The 20,956-nt window shown below is 38.2% G+C and overlaps 1 protein-coding gene across 5 annotated transcripts; it reads left to right on the top strand.

Annotated features, from left to right (window-relative positions):
* The first annotated feature begins 1,311 nt into the window (after positions 1 to 1,311).
* Positions 1,312 to 20,387, top strand: pias2 (protein inhibitor of activated STAT, 2). Of its 5 annotated transcripts, none has more exons than XM_040155305.1 (14): positions 1,312 to 1,481; positions 7,087 to 7,271; positions 8,536 to 8,623; positions 8,736 to 8,786; positions 9,073 to 9,163; positions 9,260 to 9,394; positions 9,512 to 9,617; positions 10,846 to 10,919; positions 13,287 to 13,447; positions 15,002 to 15,135; positions 15,614 to 15,791; positions 16,255 to 16,391; positions 16,485 to 16,522; positions 17,399 to 20,387. In XM_040155305.1, the coding sequence occupies exons 1-14, from the start codon at positions 1,441 to 1,443 to the stop codon at positions 17,615 to 17,617; spliced, it is 1,638 nt and encodes a 545-aa protein (XP_040011239.1). In that variant the 5' UTR covers positions 1,312 to 1,440; the 3' UTR covers positions 17,618 to 20,387. The 5 variants fall into 5 exon arrangements, with proteins under 5 accessions (XP_040011239.1, XP_040011238.1, XP_040011241.1 ...); XM_040155304.1 differs by having other exon boundaries at positions 7,084 to 7,271; XM_040155307.1 differs by lacking the exon at positions 1,312 to 1,481 and adding an exon at positions 1,516 to 1,587 and having other exon boundaries at positions 7,084 to 7,271.
* The last annotated feature ends 569 nt before the right edge of the window (positions 20,388 to 20,956 follow it).

The raw sequence follows: 20,956 nt of genomic DNA, 5'->3' as shown, positions 1-20,956 counted from the left end.
AACACCTTTCCTCAGAGAATGCTGGGAAGCTCAGCCCACCCACTTACCCCCAACACACTACATTATAAATCATAACATTATATATTTGCATGTTTTGCAACACAGCCATGAACAATGTTGGGCCAGGGAAGTCACAGAAGTTTCCTGTGCTTTTAATCTGTGCACTGTAGTGTAGAACAAAATATATCCACGTTTGGGTACAGCACACACAGAAATCCTGGGCATTGAGAAAGTAGACAAGTTAGTGAAGGAGGCGGTCAGGAGAGAATATGTGAATATTAATATTAAATTTTCAAAATTGGAGGGGAAAAGCATATTTAAGAGGGAAATAATCAACCAATGGCAACAGTATTGGAATAGTGTGACAAAAGGAAGACACTTACGTGAAATACAAAATAAAGTAGGAGTGGTAAAATATAGCGGAACCAACAGGGAAGAGCAAGTAATTAAAAGTAGATTAAGAAATGGTCACAGCAACTCGAATAGTGCACTTTTTTATCATAGGGAAACATCCAACTTGCCATTGTAATCAGTGTCATGAAAAAGAGACAGTGGAGCACGTCTTGATTTTGGCAAAAATTATGAAAAGAAAAGAAGGGCATCAGTTACAGGTCTACAGAGGCAAGGATGAGTGGAGACCAGGGTTAAAGACCTGTTTGAGTGTTGGGACATGGTGGAGGGGAGAAAAATTGATATTTAGGTTTTAGAAAGTAACTGGACTAAAGACTGTAATAGAATCAGACATTAGCCAAGGGAAGAAGCGAAGTATATCACTTGCCAAGAACATGGTACCTGAGAACATGGTAAGAATGGAACTTATTCATTAGTGCACTGTTTGCACCTGTGTATTGCTATGTTTGTTCTATTTCACAGGGGATCTGTAAAGATGGCAGACATCCTACCTCTCTCGTCGTCAGCTCAAACTAGACATAGGCAAGCTACCGCTAGCTCGACACCAGGCCTGTCATATCAGGCATTGGGTTTAAGGGGTTGGGGTTACAGTTGAAGCCCAGTGCTCGTTTCAGTTATATAATTAGTATAGATTGTTTTCGTAGCAGAATAAAGTGAAAATCAAGGAATAATTCTTTATCAACTATCAAAATAAACAATATATTATTTTATGACCAAAAGTTTCTCTCTTTTCCACTATCTTTTCCACGATTGTCAGAGGAAACTGAAACACGTGATTTTGCATACTTATTAGGTAGAATTAACATGTTGGAACACGGCCAAAATAACCCCCCCAGCAGCAGCAGCAGCAGCAGCAGCAGCAGCAGCGTTTGACAGAGAGCACTGGTGAGGAGGGGGGTAAGGTTGGGGTCAGGGGAAACAAGCGTCCTTTTCCAGAATCTACACCCTTGGGTTGGATGCTAAGCAGGCCCGTACCGGATATCCACTGCCCAGCTGTGGCGTCACCTGGAAGTAGTAACGCTGCGCGGAATGACCGGAACAACAAGATGGTGGAGAATGAGGAGTTTCGGGTAGGCGAATAGAAAAACACTTAATATGACTTACGTCTGTCAACATTACAACATGTACTGATAAATTGTAACGAATAGACTAGTCGACATATAACGTCGCAAGTTGGTAGGCCAAGAGGAGCGCTTTTTCAGATCAGATCCATTACGTTTCGGTAGTTAACCATAATGCTAACAGTTTAAGACTAGCCAGTCGCTAATAGGATCCTTGTTAGTTTAATACAACTAGCTGAAACCACGCTAAACTGTATTTCTGTTATAACTGTAACGAGTTACGCTGTCATTGTCTAAATACGTAGGTATTTAAAGTTTTGAAGTAACCCATAACTAATATGTATGATTTCTGTTGGAAATCGGTGCCATGCAGTGAATATCACGAGAATACATTCAGCTAACCAAAAGTTAATGCTTGCCGTCTTAATTATTTAGTTTTTAAAAAAATCGTCGTAACAACTTGCTGTTTGTATTGTCTGTGGGAGCTTCTAACCCAGAATCTAATTTATATACAATTAGATAACTTGTGGCAGTTTCAGACAGTAGGGTGGCCACGCTAACAAACATTAGCTGACTCGTACTGCAGGAATAACAACTGCTCCGAATGCATGAGCTGAGGTCCCGCCTAGCAGCTGGGATTTAGTGGCTATTTAAGTAAATGGTTTTATTCATCAGCCTTTTTAAACACCTGAAACATTTTCCTGGGATTTTATTTCATATTGTAAGCAAATGGCATCAGCCACTGCACTATGGGCTCAAATTAAGGTCAAAAAGATTTTGAGCTTGTTAAGTGATGTTCACAAATAATTCCAAGTTTATAGTTGTAAATACATCTTTGTAAACCTGTAAAATAAATCTGCAAGATAAATTACCAAGAGCTTCAGCCATCGTTGCGTTTACAAGACAAGATGTTAGAATAAGCCCCCATGAGCAGTGCTACTTCTTTATCCTCTTATGCTGAACTGAGGGCAGACTGGACGCTACAGTGACTTACTATGGCACAGTAGTTTTACGAGACAGACTGGGCTGGGGCTAGCTGGTTAGCATGCTAACCTCAATAGAAGAAAAGAAGTGATAGAAATAGAAGCAAACAAGAGTTCATATTGCCGTTGCTTCCCACAGCTGGAGGCATCTCTTGGTGAGTAAATGAATGAAGTTTGATGGTGAACTCACAATGTTTCTTCTAGAATGATTAGTAAACAGCTGTTATTGCTAACATTAGCTGTACAGCAATAGCAAAAACTTACACATAGCTCCTTTTTAATGTGCTGTGTATGTATGCAAACCCACGCGGGTCGTGGAAAAGCGTGTGCCTGCGTCCGTTTTGAATGATTAACTACACCTTTCAGGACTTGTGATGGAGATGTAGGTAACAGAACCAGCTGCCCTCTGGTTGGACTCTGCTTTGTGATTGTCATTGTCCATTCAGTAACTTAAGGGTCACACGCAATGTGGAAGCTTTAGGCACTGAGTTTTACGTGCAGTTTTCTGCTTTGTATCTGTACACAGATGTTCACAAAAGCACTTATTTTTTTCGGTGTCTTGGTTTGACCTTATCACTGATATCATTTGTTCATAGATTTTATTCACAGTCTCTCTTTTTTAACAAATACAAATCTATTCTACGCATTTACAAACTTGAATTTCTCAGGCAGATTTATTTCACATGTTTACAAAGTTGATTTACAACAACAAACTTAGGAATTAATTATGAACAACATCTTACAAGCTCAACATTTTTTTTTTTTTTTTACCCTGATTTCAGTCCATACTGTACTGGCTAGTTAGATTTGAACGCCTTATCATGTTAACTAAGGGGAAGTGTGTTTTATTTTGTTATCATTCAACAACAACATATTGTATGACGTGTGGTCATTATTATCACAGTTCAGCTTTTCCAGAAGACTGATGGAAGAATCTCTTAGTGAAAAAAGACTACAAATAAGAGTTGAAAACACAAGGAGCTGTGTTGGTGTGGGGGCGTGTATACATCTGGGGCAATTTCCCTCTTCGTTACTTTAAACTAGGGCTGCAACTAACAGTTATTTTAATTTTCAACTATTCTACCAATTATTTTCTCAGTGAACAGTCCCAAACCTACAGATAGTAAGGTTACTATCAACGTAGACTGAGAAAAGCAGAACATATTCACACTTGGGAAGCTGGAACCAATACATTTTTTCCATTTTTGTCTAAAAAATGACTCAAACAGTTCATAGATTAAATAGTTGTCAATCCGTTTTCCGTTGATTGAATAATTGATTCACCAAGTAATCATTTCAGTTGTGCTTCATACTAATTCTAAACAGGTTTTGAGTCTGCCCTGTGTTCACACTGGAGAAGTGGTCAAATTAAGTATACTCAAAACAGTCAGTATGCATTCTAAAAATTGCTTAATTTCTGGGTGTTTTTTCAATGCAAATCATTTTCCCATAATGTAGTGCACAAAAGTGGGCACCTTGCAGGAAAATGCATTTTTTTTCTCTCATACCTGGATTTAAACCAGCAGATCGGTGTGTCAATTCAATTTCTGTGAGTGTTCCAGGGTCATTTAAGTGTAGCTTGGCACAAGACAAAGATAGAAATGGCCTCCTCTAGCACAGAGAAAATATGGCATTCGGTAGCTCCATAATTGTGTTGTTTACATGTTTTACGTTTGTAATGTAACAAGCCAGCCCCCAGTAAACCCAAGAATCGCTTGCAGTTTGTTAAAAATGGTGTAAAGCTGGTAAGTTGACTAAAAGGACAGGAATCCGTAGCACTGCTGTTGACTGGCATATTGTCACATATTAAGATATGCAATTTATTGTTTTCCAGTGTGTTCAAAACATGTAAAATGAGGCTGAATCTCTGTGGCTGAGCCAGCACATTCTTTCTTTGTTTCGAAAACATTAGCATGCAGGACAGAATACAAAAACAGGTCATACTTTAATCAGCCGTAGCCCAGGTTGAATCCAAGTTCTGGTGATTGTTTGGATTCCAGTTTAAAACACAAGCTTGATGACTTAAGTTATATGTAAGCTATGTCCTGTTTCCTCAGGCAGAGTCAGAGTATTTTCCAAAGTAAAATTTTAAACTTTGAGGACACCCCCCTATCTTTTAAACAACTTTATGGTATTACATTTCAACCTCCTCATAATAATATGTGAATTTCAGACCTTGCTATTTTGAGTTCTTTAACAGTTATGTTTTTGTTTTGCTAGCCAATAACATAACTGTTCACCATCATCTGCTTTGTCATGTTTTCCATTTTTTAATTTAATATTTTTTTGATATCATCCTCAATATTTTAAATTCTCAAGGGTCACAAAAAATGAGAAATTGTAAGGAAAAGGAAATGCTAATAAGAATAATCCAGCATGGAGCATATATATTGATGATTCAGTAGGACACTCATTTTTTTTCTTATTTTTCGGAACTGTTTCTTTTCAGGCATGTGTTAAAACTTAACACATTTCTTTGTAGATCAGGTAGTTGATATCTGTAAGTCAAAAGTAGTTTGTCCATTTGTTTAAGGATATTCCAAGGAGCTAAATTACTTGATAATTGTCTGAATGTTAGAATTCTGCAGAAACCTTGGCTGTTACAATTTGATGCTTTTCGTTTTTGTAGGGCTGCACAATTAAGCAAAAATTGTAACCATAACTATTTTACGGATTTTCAGATCACAGCTATCAGTAATCAGTAGTTTCAATTCATAATATCCACAATGACAGCAAATGTCATGGAGAGAAGTCTCTTTATGGTGAACATTAGTCATTTTATGTAGGTGACAGAAAGTGACCTACATATCCTGCGAATGTCACTCTTTTTTACAAGTTTTTGCTATAATTTTTGCTTGTAGAACTATAGAGCCTGGAGGGTGTAATGGGAAAAATGATCGGCTGCTTTATACCAAAATTGTGTGCACAAGTTATTGTTCTCTCAGACTCCTTAATTCATGTTCTCAAATTAATCATTTGTCCATATTAATTAACAGGCGTCAAGGTTAAACAGTACTTGACATTTTAACACATTTAAGTGTTTTTTTTCTGTCGCTACATATTATATTGCTACTTAGCATTAACAGCTGTTCACTTATCAGTCTACCAGAAACGTTGTGAGTCCAACATCAAACTACATTCCTTTACGCACTACTTCTTCATCCTTTCATGTTGGACTTAGGGCAGATTGGACGCTACAGTGATTCACTATCGCAAAGTGGCATTACAAGAAGCGATGGGCTAGCTTTTTAGCATGCAAACTTCAGTAGAAGAAAAGAAGTGACAGAAATAGAAGCAAAACAAGAGTTAACATTGGCCTCCACTGTTGGAGACAGCTCTTGGCAAGTAAAGGAATGAAGTTTGATGCTGAACTCACAACGTTTATTGTAGACTGGTAAGTGAACAGATGTTAATGCTAATGTTGGCTATATAGTGATAGCAAAAACTTGTATAAAGCACCTTTTTAAGTTATGTCAGAGATAACACTGTGTTGTGTAACAAGCAAACAGAATAAATCTGAAGTATATCCACAAATCTCTATTCAAAATCAAAACAATACTTCAATGAGCCCACTATGGATTACATTTTACGTTGTCTTGACAAAATTGTCACTATTCATGTTGCACTGTTAGGCTAAACAGCGGTATTTGTCTAGCTGACTGATAGCAGCCAAAGCTGGCCGTTGCTGCTGAAACAGCATCCAATGTAGAATTACAATTGTATAAAAATGCTATGTGATAACCAATGTTATTAACATGATATCTGTACGCATAATAATATAATTATACTAAAACACAGCTGCCTAGACCCTAGCCTCATCTGACCTTGTAAAGGGTAAGTGGGTACAGATGATGGACACATGGAGATTAGTGATCATAGTTAATGTATGATTAATTGTACAGCCCTAATCATCTTTGTATATATTGATTGTTTTTCTTTCAATTGACATTTGACAGTTTCTGTCATCGCTGTATGAAATGTACTCTTTTTATGGCTGCAGTATAGGTGAAGAGCCCAGTGCAAATTTCCCAGTCTTTGGGCAAATAAGTAAATCTTGAATCATTAATTTGAAGAAAATGTCTATGACATATGGAGCTAGACAAACGAATGATTATTCCAAAACAATGTCACATAAGCCTGGAAACTAAGTGTTTTATTACAAACCTTTGTAGAAATAGGGGTTCTGTAGGGCAAACATACAATGTAATTGACTTTTCATGTTTTCTTGCGTAGTGGCTTCTTTTCAGATCTTCATTAGATTAATTGGTGTTAGTGCTTAACTGTGGTTTGTGGTTTGGCAGTGGTGGTCAGCTCATGCTTCATGTTATGGTGTACCTATTTCTTGCATTGTATTCCAGAGCATGATATAAAGTTTGAGAGTGTCTGAGCTTCAGGTATTCCTGGATTTTGTTGGGCAAAGGAAAAGTGTATGTAAACAGGAGATTTTCCTGAGGACTTTGCATTTGCTGAAGAGAGGCTACACTCCAGCAGTGCAAATCAAAATCAAGAAACTGTATTACAATCCTTACTCCAGGATTATAGACGCGCCCTGATTTAGCCACTATAAAGTCACCTTTGCTCTCTGCCGAGAGAGGAGTAACTGTAGTGAACACTGTCATCTCCCTTAGCAGGAGTCAGTCCTGTAACACAGACTTCAGCCTGTTGACTGGTGAAACAGCCGTGTGGCACGACACCAAAACCAGCATGAATCTCCAGCAGCCAGCCCCTCTCATCCCCCCTGTCCACCCTGATGTGCAGATGAAGCCCCTGCCCTTCTATGATGTGCTGGACATCCTAATCAAGCCTTCAAGTCTAGGTCTGTGCTGTTTTCTTTCTCCTTCGGTTTAAAGGATAACACTTAGCTGTGTAACTTTAGGTTTTGCCATTATGATTCGGGCTAGGTATCGTTAGATTTTTTTAAAATACTGTTGCAGCGATATCTGAGGTTTAGTATAATAACAAAATGTTTTTCAACACAATACTTTCCTGAGTTTTTTCTATAAAATCCTTTTAATATTTAACAATGAAAACCAAATCTCTCAAATCTTTTTAATGTTGTTAATACATCATACCAGGAAATGGCTTCATAATTAGAAGCTACCGACTTGTAAATACATTTCACGTCAACTTCCAAGTTGTAATTGTGCCAGGGGAAAGTCTGATGACCCCCCCCCCCCCCTTCTCTCTTTTCCCCCCCGAAAGCCCTTGCTCTCACTAATACGGATGTACCTGAAAACAAAAAATATGTGGACACTCTGCATCAGCCAAAGACTGTCGTTCAGTGCAATCCAACCCAAATTTAATAGATATAGATTTATATTGTCAGTGCATGATATTTTAATCCTCCGACCAGCTCTGTAATCATACATTATCTTGATGACATGAATGCTCAAAAGTCATTAACATGGGCATCTTTCTTGTCTCAACCATCCATCCCATGTGATGTGAACATGGCATTAGTAAACAACACTAAACAGCTGACCAAGCATCCAGTGCCTGCTTTCAGTATTTGACAATGTGTAATACTTGGTGCATTACACGGACACAGTTCTTTTGGTATTAAAGGTCCACACTGAGACTAAACCATAGTTGACTATGCAGAATTTGTCAGCTGATCAGTTTTATGTTCCTCAAGTGCTTTTATCTTCAGTGAAGTACTTTTCAACACGATCAGCCTTTGTGATGGCAGAATCAAGGAAATTAACAATTAAACTTCAGATGGATCTTTGTCCGTGGCAGAAGTGAGTTCTGTAGGCCACTATGACGCAGCAAAAATGAAAACAAAGTATAAACCAAATAAGAGAATATGTATTGCCAGTGTGGTAAAAGTAAAGCCAACACATCAATGCACTCTAAGCAAAATGTATGAGTTCATAGTGTGGGGGAATGTATGGATGAGTTTTTGATTACTGCAGCACCATTGAAACAGAAAAAAATGCAGATTCACAGTCTGAAAATAAATAAATAAAATAAATAAATAAATAAAGGTCATAAATTATACTGTGAGTTTTTGTGTTCTGAGCCATGGTACTTAAGTCTGAAGAGTAGCACTTTGTAAATATCATCATTTGTTTTTTCAGGAGCGAGTACTGCACAGAGGTACCACCAAGAAAAATATTTTATCTTTGCCTTGACACCACAGCAAGTTCGAGAAGTATGCATATCCAGGTAGGACTGATAATAGCTGAGTTATTTCACAGTCACTGAGAAACACATGCCCATGTATGTGGTGTAAATGATAAATGTTAATGATAAAATGTTTAACCTTGTTTGTTTACAGGGATTTTCTACCAGGTGGCAGAAGGGACTATATGGTTCAAATTCAACTGAGGTGAGAATGTTTGGAAGTTTTTGAGCTGTAAATAATGGATCTTGAAATTCTTAGAAGAACTTAGAAGAAAAATTGAACCAAGAAACATGCCTTCAATTCTTATTATTAAGTGAGCAAAATGGTTCAAATCAAAATTCTTTTAAAATCATGTTAAATAGCTTGACTAATGTTTTCATGATGACTCCAAACCCTCCTTCATGAATATGTCGACATCGCTTGCCATCACAGTTTTACTGCATGTAACTTTTAATTATATTCAGGCTCTTAAATGTTTTTGTGTTGTCAGGTTTTGCTTGTCAGAGACAAGTTGCCCTCAAGAGGATAATTACCCCAACAGTCTTTGTATAAAGGTCAATGGGAAACTTTTTCCTTTGCCAGTAAGTGCTTGTTTTAGAGACCAGTTCCAATTAAAAGACCATTCCAACTTAAGTATTCTACTATGAAGACACTAACAAAGTATTTTATTCCTGAAGGGTTATGCACCACCACCAAAAAATGGCGTAGAACAGAAGAGACCAGGAAGACCTCTGAACATTACCTCCCTTGTCCGACTCTCAGCTGCAGTACCCAATCAAATTTCAGTGACATGGGCACCTGAAATTGGAAAGGTGAGACCAAAAACCTAATTGGAACTCTTCTTTTTCCTGTGCTTGAGTTGGACATTATTTTTGTGGACAGTAACAGTGACTTCTCTGTTAAGGTTGTTTGATCTTTTCGTTTTTCAGACCTATTCTATGTCTGTGTACCTGGTGAGGCAGCTGACATCACCACTGCTGCTGCAGAGGCTGAGGATGAAAGGCATCAGAAACCCAGACCACTCCAGAGCACTAAGTAAGTATGTAGTCCACCACTATGGCGACACTTAGGTGATTCCTATTAGATTTGAAGTTAAACAGCAGCAGTTTTACCTTGAGGTTATCACACTTGACGAGGTTTTCACTAGAGCTGCAACGATTAGTCGATTAGTAATTGATGAGTTGATCGACAGAAAAATAATTGGAAACTATTTTGATAATTGAATAAGCATTTTAGTAATTTTTTTAGTAATAATGCCAAAAAATTCTCAAATGTGAGAATTTGATGCTTTTCTATGTCATACATGATAGTAAACTGCATATATTTGGGTTTTGGACTGTTGGTCAAACAAATTAAGACACCTGGAGATGACACCCTGGGCCGTGGGAAATGATTTCACCCTTTCTTTTACAGTTAAAATTAATAATCAATTTATTGGGAGAATAATCGGCAGATTAATTGATAATGACAATAAGTCCAGTCTTCACAAATCCAAAAATTTTACCTGACCCAAAAAGCACGTGCAGTATATTTACATGCACAAAAGAAACCGGTTACTCAGGAAAATCAGTTTACATTCACTGTAGTAACATGGTTACTGAAAATTTGTGTATACATGCAGGTCAGTAATCAGATTTCTCCCCTTACTTAATTTAACTGTTGTTGGATTACTGATGGTGCAGTGAGAGGACAGGCTCTGTAGTTAGAGATTGAATGTGTCTGATGTTCAACAGTGAAAACTTACTTGTTCAGACTTCCAGAGGCTACCTGTGTATGTTTTAAGTTTTGGTGGACAACACGTGGATGTATCGTGAGAACACATCCATATGTGATGTGCCAGCGACACTTTCCTTGTCCAGAATCTTTGTCAGGTTCATACCCGCATGTAAAAGTCAATTAAAAGCCCATTTAGACGTATACATGTCCAAGAAATCAGTTCTCTCTAGGAGAAATCTAGGTGAGGAAATCAGATTTCACTAATTCCTTACTTCAAGTATGGAAACAAAGTTTCTCACATACAGGTACATGACAATTGTGAAGCAGGTTACTGCAGAAAGCTGACTGCATGAGTTCGCCAAATTTCCCTACGGCTGGGACCGTACAACCATCTGTTTCATGAGCAACTTTGATTAGAGAGTATGGTTATCATTTATTTTCTGTTTACATTTACTATCAGTATTTGGTTTTGGTGAATTTTATACTTTTTTTTATAAATTCATCTTTTCCTTTCCTCTGCACTCTTCTCCTGCTGTCTTTGTTCCAGTTAAAGAGAAGCTGACAGCAGATCCAGACAGTGAGATTGCTACAACAAGCCTTCGGGTCTCACTTATGTGTCCGGTAAATGAAGCATCTGTGTGGAATGTTAATATTATAGCAACTTTCAAATTATTCTGACATCATATATTATAGTTCTTAGAGAAAAGAATTGACTCACTGTATGTGTTGTGTCCATGTATCAGATTAGAGTAAGGGTGGGATATCCGCATGCATTACTTTCTGCCACAGTTCCTCTTTTGAAACTACAACTAGGGACTGCCAAAGTCTGAAAAACTCAATTACATAACATAAAACTGGAGACTACTGATGATTTTTTTTTTTTCCAAAATGAATATATCGTTCACACCAAAAATCACGTTTCAATTAATTGGAACTATTGTGTGTAAATGTAGCCACTGATAAGTGTAATATCTGTCATTGTCAGTGTTGAAATGCGACACGTTCAGTTTTTTTTTTTTTTTTAATGGCATTGTGTAAGAAACAAATCCAGCAAGCTGTCACTTCCATACTTATTCCATTTATGAAGTTTTGGTCCTTAGACCCTCATCAAGTGAGATTTTCCCTGATGGAGGTCAGAGGAAACGTTGTAAATAAAATGAGTACAAGTGATCGACATAAATGCAGATTGAGTGATACTGAGATTAAAAAGTGGCTGATAGTAAGCTGCTCTTGTTGTAGTGGCATTTGTGGATTCTAAATGGTTTTTCACTGTTGGTTTTTGGTATGCCGCTGCCGTTGTACCGGCTTATGGCACTTACAAGCAGTATGTCATGTTCCACTGTCACATACCACTTTTCACCTGCCTACACCATAATGATTCTTATTGACATATGCCACTTCTTATTATGATATGCGGATGCTGTGTGCGACTCACAAACGACAGATACCACTGTCCACCACCATATTGGTGGTGTGCCACTCTCGTTTTAGTGTCAAATGCCGATTCTTAATGATATGCAGTTTTGAGTCGGGTATGTTGCTGCTCAACATACAGCACATGAAAACAGTATGTAACTCTTCTTCTTTATTGGCAGAAGCTGCTGCTGGCTATTGGTATGTCGCTGCTGTGTTTTGATTGATGTCCAATGGCATATAATCAGAATCAGAAACCTTTAATGATTGCCGAAGGGAAATTGCTTCGTTACAATTGCAATAGAAATTATTAAGTTAAAACTGCTATAACAAATAATAATAAATACACAATAAGACAATGGAAAAATGTACAAATGTAAATGTGCAAAAAGTGCGGTAGAATCTCCAGGCCTCTTCACATTAGCATACAACAGGTCCTGTGTCCTCTGGTGATGCAGTCAACAACTGAGTGAAAGTAGGGAGAGTCTTGTCGAGCTGAAGTCCCTGGAGATCATGAAGAAGCACTGGGGTGCAGAGTCTAGAGTCCCAGAGTAACAGAGTTGATGACGTCATGCGGTTGCCGTGTTAATGGAGGGTTGGATGTAAACAACAACCAAGATGGCGTGTGAGAACTCCTGGATATGTAGTATGGACGTAGCCCCATGGCTAACAGTTCAGTGTCTGGGCTGTAGAAACATTAAATTTCCTGTCCACCAGAACCGTCTGAAAGCTGCTGATGGTAGCGATGGGATCCCGAGTATCTTCCTATAGCCGTGTCGCTTTGAAACGCATAACACTATACCCACAGAAGTTCTTCTGATTCCTCAATAAAGCCACTAGTTCGTCCATCTTATTGTTCATCGATCTCATGCCACCCATTTTGAAAGAAGGGGGAGACACCCCTCTCCATCAGTCTCTTTTGTCAGTATCCTGCTCTCTTCCCTCGTCACTGTGTTCCTCTTCTGCATCCCCTGTGTGTCGTCCTCTGATTTCTGCAGGGATGTCCATGGTTCTGGTCGCCATGCTGGATGGCTTCAGCACGATCAGCTGGTCCCTAGTGTAAACAAAGCATCTGTGGAATTGCTGTGCAAGGGTTGTGTTGCTGAATTATAGCATCCAAAAAAGTATCTGAAGAAGTAATTTCACTGATCTGGCCATTGAAGAATATTCCATTTCTTTGTCTTGAGAAGCTGTTTTTTTTTTTTTTTTTTTTTTTTTTTAAAATCTCTGTAATTCCTAAACGGTTAATGCGATATTTTTGTTAAACCCCTTGGATTAAAACTGAAAGTTTACACTTCAATCGCATGTTGATGGCTTCATTTCAAATCCACTGTGATGTACAGAGGAAAAATTACAAAAATTGTGTTACTGCCCAAATTACATTCATCCCATCAATGACTGTTGCCTACAACAAGTGGTTATGGTATCCATAATATTATGGCATTAGCTTCAAGTGATACACATGTGTAGAAATTGAGCACAACTTTGACCTTGTGCAAAGACGCAACCATTTTCTTCATTTATTTATTTATTTATTTTTTGACTGACCTCAGTGTTTTGTCCCCCCCCCTCCAGCTGGGTAAAATGCGACTGACAGTGCCGTGCCGGGCGGTGACTTGCTCTCACCTGCAGTGTTTTGACGCTGCCCTCTACCTACAGATGAATGAGAAGAAACCCACCTGGATCTGTCCTGTGTGTGACAAGAAGGCTGCATATGAGAGTCTCATCATTGATGGGTTAGTTAAACTAATTCAGCCACTTCACACAAAACATGACCTAGCAGTTGTTGGTGCGGCAGTTGTGCATTCAGGTTTTGGTAGATTTTCCAGTTAGTCTGGTGCCATGTTCTCATTGCTTGTTTTGAAAAACAAGTAATGTGGACCACAATAATCCATTCGTCCCTGTGCTTCCTGCTAACATAAGTATACACAGATTTTTCTCAGTATAGTGATTGGAACTCCACAAATTTTGTTTTATGTATTTTGTCTAGAAATGTCCCAAACCATTCCTAAGGATCGGTATTGGGGCCAATCCTGGCATACCCTAATGCCGGGATTGGATCAGTATGAGCTAAATAATGCCAATGATCTGTTTTTTGTCCCCCCCCACTGTGTTTTCTTTACCAAACACTACTACTCTCCTTAACGAGAGCCAGGCTCCACAGTGCAGCTTCTCACTGCATATGAGAGTAAAAACTAGTGTAAATGTTAAAAATAATCCGGTTGTACCGTGATGACTCTGTTCTGACATCCAGATTTGCAAAATTCACTAAGCTCCGATGGTAACTATTATGTTAGTTCATTGTTTCACTGTGCAAAACATTCAGGTAGCAGTTTATCATTTTAGCCGGCAAAGACGGCTAAAGACGGCAAAATTAAAATTGACAGATGTCACCAGTGGCAAGTTATATCAGCTCTCGCTAATTAATGTTAAGTCCATTCACTTGAGAGGCCGAAGTAAAACTTGGCTTTTGTCAGGTTTGTGTGCTCTCTGCAGCCAATGTTTGTACTCTGCCAAAGATTGTTTATGAGGTAAAAGAAGCATCACTCTGTAACACCACTGTACAACCATGAGTGGTCTGAGTATTTTTGTTGTCCCAACAACTCAGAGTAAAATGCCTTCTGCCTAGCTGATAACTGATCAAGTCGTTAAAAATATGGTGTGCCAAATTTAGAAGGCTACAGCTGTTATTTCTGTTTGCCAGATAAATATTTAATCAACATTTAGGTAATATTAGTAGCTGATTGGACTCAATATTGGGGATACCCTTTGTTTGTTTGTTTGTTTTTTTTTTAATGTATATATTTTCACATTTTTGCCTTTATTTGATTGACAGTCTAGAGAGAGAGCGGAAACAAAGGGAGAGAGAGGAGGGTAGGACATGCAACAAGGGTACTCCTACCGCAACTAAACTGTTGAAGTTGCAGTTATGTGTTGTGCACCTTACCATTTGGCCACTGGACAATCCGAGATTACCAATATTAACGGACTGGGATCAGGGCCACAATAACTTGATTGGGACATCCCTAGTATTACCACAAGGATAAAGAGGTTTGAAATGTGTCATTTATGTAATCATTTTGGAGATTCCTCATACTCATGCATAACAAATTTCACATGACAACTTGAAGTCTTTTAATGGCTGGGGTCAGGAGAACTTTGGGACCTAAAAGCTGATTGATTAATGAGAGGCTGAGAAGCCCACTAAAAGTCTATCGGCTTATGTGACCAGTTAGTGTACAATTATTTTATAGTGGTGATTTAAATTTTAAATTTAATTCCTTGTTCAGTTTATTCTTGGAGATCCTGAATGACTGCTCAGATGTGGATGAAATCAAGTTTCAGGAGGATGGAACCTGGTGTCCCATGAGACCAAAGAAAGAGGCAGTCAAGGTCCCCTCTCAGTCAGTTCCAAAAATTGAGAGTAAGTACATCATCTTGATACCTGGGCAAGGTTGGAATTTATCCTGCTAACAAGTATTGTCTGTGGAACAAAGCCTGATACATCTTATTCCACTGTGCCATAGAGCTCCATTGTTGTCCACTATGAACACACAGTGTAGTTTATTTTGACCCAATTCCACATACACTGTCCTGTTGCCCCAAATACTCAGTAGAACAGCAAATGCGGATTAATCCTCTGCTGAAAATAGTCCTCATCAGTTTTAGGAAATCACTGAGTCTTTTTAAAAACATGAAACTTTATATTTATGAGTTGTTCTAATGATTTATGTCTTTAGTATAAACAAGAGGACTTGTGGCTGAGTGCTATAGACAGAATAGGAAACACTGAGAGACAGACTAACACATTTTTGGTTTTGATCTTTTCATGGGATTTGCTGACAGTAAGAAAAATCTAGAATAACACCTTATCCTTTAACCTTTGTCTTTTTTTACCTCAGCTCCTTTGCGCCAACTGTCAGTGGTCCCCCATTCTAGTGAACCCAGCTCTACTAAGAAGGCTGATGTGATTGATCTTACTCTGGAAAGCTCCTCCTCTGATGATGAAGAGGACACAGACCCTCCACTGAAGAAACGCTGCGTTTACATTTCCAAGAACAATGAGGTGCATGCAAAGGGGTAAGCAAGCGCCTCTGTTGTTTTGTAGAGCCATATACAGATCTTTTTAAAAACCTTGTTCCTAACTTTATGGTAAATCGTAAATGGACTGCACTTATCTATCGCTTTTTCTAGTCTTATCGACCACTCAAAGCGCTTTACACCACTGCCACATTCACACACAGATACATACAGCGCTCTTTTCTACACATATGGCACTTTAAAAAACAAACCAAAAAATACACCATCAAATTTTTTATTTCATTACCATGTATAAGTGACCTTGGTCTACAATATCCACAATAATTGTCAGTATTTTTTATTACTGTTTCCATCCAGTGACATATTTGACAACACTGGACACCAGAATTTTTTTCAGTGTTAAATTTTTGCTTTATTCTGGAAGGGTGAAATCTATAGTGAGAACTTTTTTTATTATGTTTGGACATAAAGCTTGTCATCAGAGTTTGCTGTTTTCTTTCAGAGTGTTGACCTACCAGCCCACTGTGCGCATGCCAAACGTCCAGTCCCTGGACCCATCGTATCTGACCTCTACGCTTGCAGACTATGCAGTCCCCTTCCACCCATCCACCCTGGCCACCATCCCCACAGATATGCAGAGTGAGTCAGCTGGATAGGATGGCTGTAAGCTTTGTCACTAACATATGTAGTACTGTTAATAAAATGTTTTTTTTCCGTCTCTTACCTTTTTAGGTCTGGATTTGTTTTCATTAATTCAAGCAGATCCTCAGGTATGTTTTTTTTTTATTTTTATTTTTTTTTAAACTGCTAAAAGCTCTACTATGCCTGATTGCTAGATCATATCAGTCTAAACCAGGAGTTGCAGCAACAGCCTCCAGTTGCTACTCAGTTTTGGACTGCTCTGTTTCTACCTGAGTGAGATTTTTATCGAATATAAATTCATCCCCCCATCCCTTAGTTTAGTCTTTTTCATTTGCGTCTGACAAAAGGAGATCCATCCCGAAAATAAGCTGTGCAGCAAAAAATATAAAATGTTGATCATATGTATCTGACACATTGACTTTTACTCTTTTTTTTTTTATTTTTCACAAGCTATTAGATCCATATCCACAAGCTACTACTTCCATTCTGTACATCTTTCATGATAACTTTTTATAGTAGTTAGTAGTAGTTTGATAGTTTGATAATAGTTTAATCAACTAATATATAGTATAGCGTTTATGTTCACCTAGAAAAATTTGAATTTTTTTTTTTTAGTTTAACAGCCTTATAACCAATAAACAAGTGAAGCTAATTTCAAATCAAACCTAAGACCAAACTTAATGCACTCATTGTTTGGATGGCATAGCAACAAGCAAAGAGGAATTACAGGTAAGCACGATAGCTCGTTTTGCTTGTAGATGGTAGTGAGATATGCAAATCAATTCAAACACAAATCCCACAGTTCCTGTGGGGTTCAGACAGTTCAAATTTTTTGACCAAAATTTGCCCATGATAAAATTTGAAAATTAAGATTGCAGAAACTGAATCGGTGGATGCTGCAATGTCAAGAGAATTACCACACATTGGATAGAATAAGTTGTAGTTCATAGATACTTTTCAGTGTGAATGATGATGATTCTGATCAACTCGTTTTTCCTGCTCAGCATTACCGGCCTCAAATGTTCCTGGATAACCTGACGAGCAGCATGCAAAGTGCAGCTACAGTCAGCAGCAGCTCAGCCCTGGTCTCCTCCAGCAGCCACTATGACACCAGCCCCCACGCTGCCAGCTCCATCCATGAAACCCGGGTCATCACAGGAGGAGGTGGGAGCAATGGAGGAGGGACTGACAGTAGCATATCAGATATCATTTCACTAGACTGAGCCACGTCTCACTGGACCTTTTCAGGCCTATATTTTGTGGCCTTTTTAGTCCGGACCACATGTACATGACATGTTAAGTTTTTCATGGAAGCGCCCAAATTGGTATACATGAGCACTTTGATGGCCTGAAAATTTTCACTAGGCATGTTTCTTTTTGCCCTTTGGTTTTTTTCAAATGCAAATCGTTTCTTCATCCTATCTGCTATGGGAGCATTATAAATGGTTTTAGGGCCAAGCACAAAGTTATGAATTGTCTTGAAGACATGATGATTTCCCAAATGTGTGACAGTGAATTGCCATTTCTTTTGAAGCCTCTAGACTTCAGCATTTGAGAAATATTCTTTTTTGTTTTCAAACCCTTAAAAACATTAGCTCCAAACAAAAGAGTGTGTTTTAGCCTTATAGTCAAGTATTGCCTCGTGTTTTAGCTTTGGTTTAGTCCAACATTCCCTGGTGTTTTATCTCTGGTTTGGTCTGCCACCTCTGTAGGAAAATCTCTGTCTCCCTCTGCCTTGCTAGATGTTTCACTCTCTTCACCAGCCACTCACTGAATTCAGCTCTGTGCCATTGTGTGTTGTGCAAGGAGCTGATTGGAATTAGTGGAACTGGCAACCCTTTCACATTACAAAGAGTAATTCATGTCAGTGTTCAAAAATATTGCCTTAATTATTATTTTTCTTCCTATTTTATCGTACAGTTTCATGACCTGTACAGCTGGTCTTTTGGCCATCCACACATAAATGCAGAAATATCCTTCCATCCTCAGCTCTGTAGAGGTCTTCCTGGCACAAATATAAATGTCTAACACTTTTTTTTTAAAAATACTTACAAAATTGAACTCTTCATTTATACCAATTTGCTTGCTTGCACATACATGTATATCTGACTTCAGTTTATTCTGACCTTGTTGACCTGACCTGTGTGCCTCATTAGCATGGAAAAGAGTCAGGATGAATAGAAGAAGTCGGACTAACAGCAAGATTTTGTTCCATACAACATCCTTGTATGTGAATGAATGGTTGGAAATAGGAATGCCTTCTGTGAAAAAGACTTGTGGACTGACTGTTGACTGTGGAGGTGTCTGACCTCCTCACACACCGTGGATGGGGCTGTTTCTGGCTGATTTTACTTTATCTGCTGTATCTGCTTTCGAAACCCTGTTTTGGCTTTCATGCACACTGATTGAAACCTGGAAGGCAGGTCAGTAATTCAAATATTGTCATTGGCTCGAATAGTTGTCACTCAATACTTTGATGGGGTTTGTTACAGGACAGCTTTTATGTCATACCAACGTGATATTTGTTCCTTCGTTCCATTGTAATTCAAACAGCAATAATAATGTAACTAGTGTTAGGTTAAATAACATTGTAAATGTAGTTCAGATACTCAGTAAATGATTCAACCATACCACTCTGCCACCCGGCTTACCAAATCAAATTTCTTTCCTTTGTGTATGAATCATTTATTTGCAAATATAAATTGCAAACATGATTTTGTTTTGTTGGAGAGATACACCTAAAATAATGGTTTAAGATGTAAGCAACTCCACTCTTTTGCTTTCTTTCAGCAAGACAGATGTTCAGATGGTTATCAGTCTCACGTTGTAAGTACAGAGCTAGAGTCAGGGTGTGGTTAGTCTAGCTTAGCATAATGACTGGAAGCAGGGGGAAACTGCTAGCCTGACTATGTCCAAAGTTCAAAAACACACCAAACAACACCTCTAAAGCTCAACATGTTGTATCTCATTAGTTTGCTCCTTACTCAATCAGAAATACAAAAACCACAGTTTGTGGTTTTAGGGGGAATTATGTGCTGCCCAGGACTAGCTGTTTTCCCCTGCTTGCAGTCTTTATGGTAAAGTAACCAAATTGTGACTCCAATTCTGTATTTAACACACAGACATGAGATTGACATCCATCTTCTCATTTCACTCTTGGAAACAAAGTTAAGTGTATTTCCCAAAACATTGAACTTTTCCTTTAAATTTTCTCAAACGTGCATCAGCTTTGACAAGTATGAGACAGTTCATTGGATTCCGAGATACTGTAAAGTGTGAAGTTCATTCTGCCAAAAGGTGGACTTTCTTCCTTTCAATTAACATTTAAAAATCCACTTGGAAATTCTTCTGATCTCTGACCTCTCTACTATTTTTGTCTCATGTTTTATGTTGATGATGCTTTGTGTTGGTATGGGATGGATGGATGTAACATGAATGTTTGCTCTTAAGTAGCTACACTTAAGCCTACTTTCTAACAGTTGACAGCAGGCATAAAACAAACAATGATGAACGGGGCAGCTACTGTATCATAACTACATTATGGATCGCTTGTGGACTCCCAGCCGTCAGGAGCTCAATCTCAGGGACACACACTCCGCTTTTCTGGGCTTGACAGACTCGTTGAATTAAAGTACAGACACATAGAAATAACACTGTTAGCATTTGTAACTGATATACAGATGGTAATAAAGAAGCTAGGCTAATGTGTAAGATTTTTAAATCAGTGTATCTCTTTTATTCAAACACCATGGTAATGAATGTTGATATTTACAAGTTTACATGTCAAGGCTGTGATGAGGGTCAGTCCTCCCAAATTACAAAAAGGAAATGAAAGCTCAATTAGCTCTAGTGTTATGTAGTTATGCGGATGGTATGGCTTTATGTAAACAGGGTTTGAGATGTCTGTCTGAGATTTCAGTCGCCACAGAATTAAGTCTGTATTTATGTATTGAAAAATGCCATTTTAAAAAAAAAAAAAAAAAAAAAAAAAAATCAACATCAGTGTGTTTTTCCAGAGTCAGTATCCCTGTTAGTCTGAATAATTCACACACTGGTGACAGTCTTGAATAGAACTACTATGAAAACTATCAGGAAAACTGTCAGTAAAATTGTTGCTAAATTTCATTCACTATTCGTTGTATTGGGATGAAGGTAAAAATCTGAGAGGTGGATATCTCAAAGTCTGGACAAATAAAACCAAAACTGTCTGCATGAAGACAATACCACTGGTAGGCGAGAAAATGTTTTGTGTAATTTTGGTGAACCAACCCTTAGCAAATATAATAGCGTAATAAATAAAACAGAGTTCAAAAATGCCATTAAAGTCTTTTCTCACTTGTGCACCACCTTTTACTCTGGGGAAAAAAAAAACAATAGTGGAGAGTGCAAAGAGGTCACTGTTTTGTGTAATTACTGATTAGACTTTTAACACTGTCTCTCTATACCTGCAGCCAGATGCTGGTGATGTGGAGCCACGGGGTTATGTGCTATGGGTTTTTGTTTTTGTTTTGTAGTCTTCATACTTTATAGACTTTGAAACGTAATCCAGATCACTTGCATGC

The sequence above is a fragment of the Xiphias gladius genome, chromosome 19, assembly GCF_016859285.1.
Source record: "Xiphias gladius isolate SHS-SW01 ecotype Sanya breed wild chromosome 19, ASM1685928v1, whole genome shotgun sequence".
NCBI lineage: Eukaryota > Metazoa > Chordata > Actinopteri > Istiophoriformes > Xiphiidae > Xiphias > Xiphias gladius.
The sequence above is the reverse complement of the archived record's forward strand: the minus strand, read 5'-3'. Positions and strand labels throughout refer to the sequence as shown.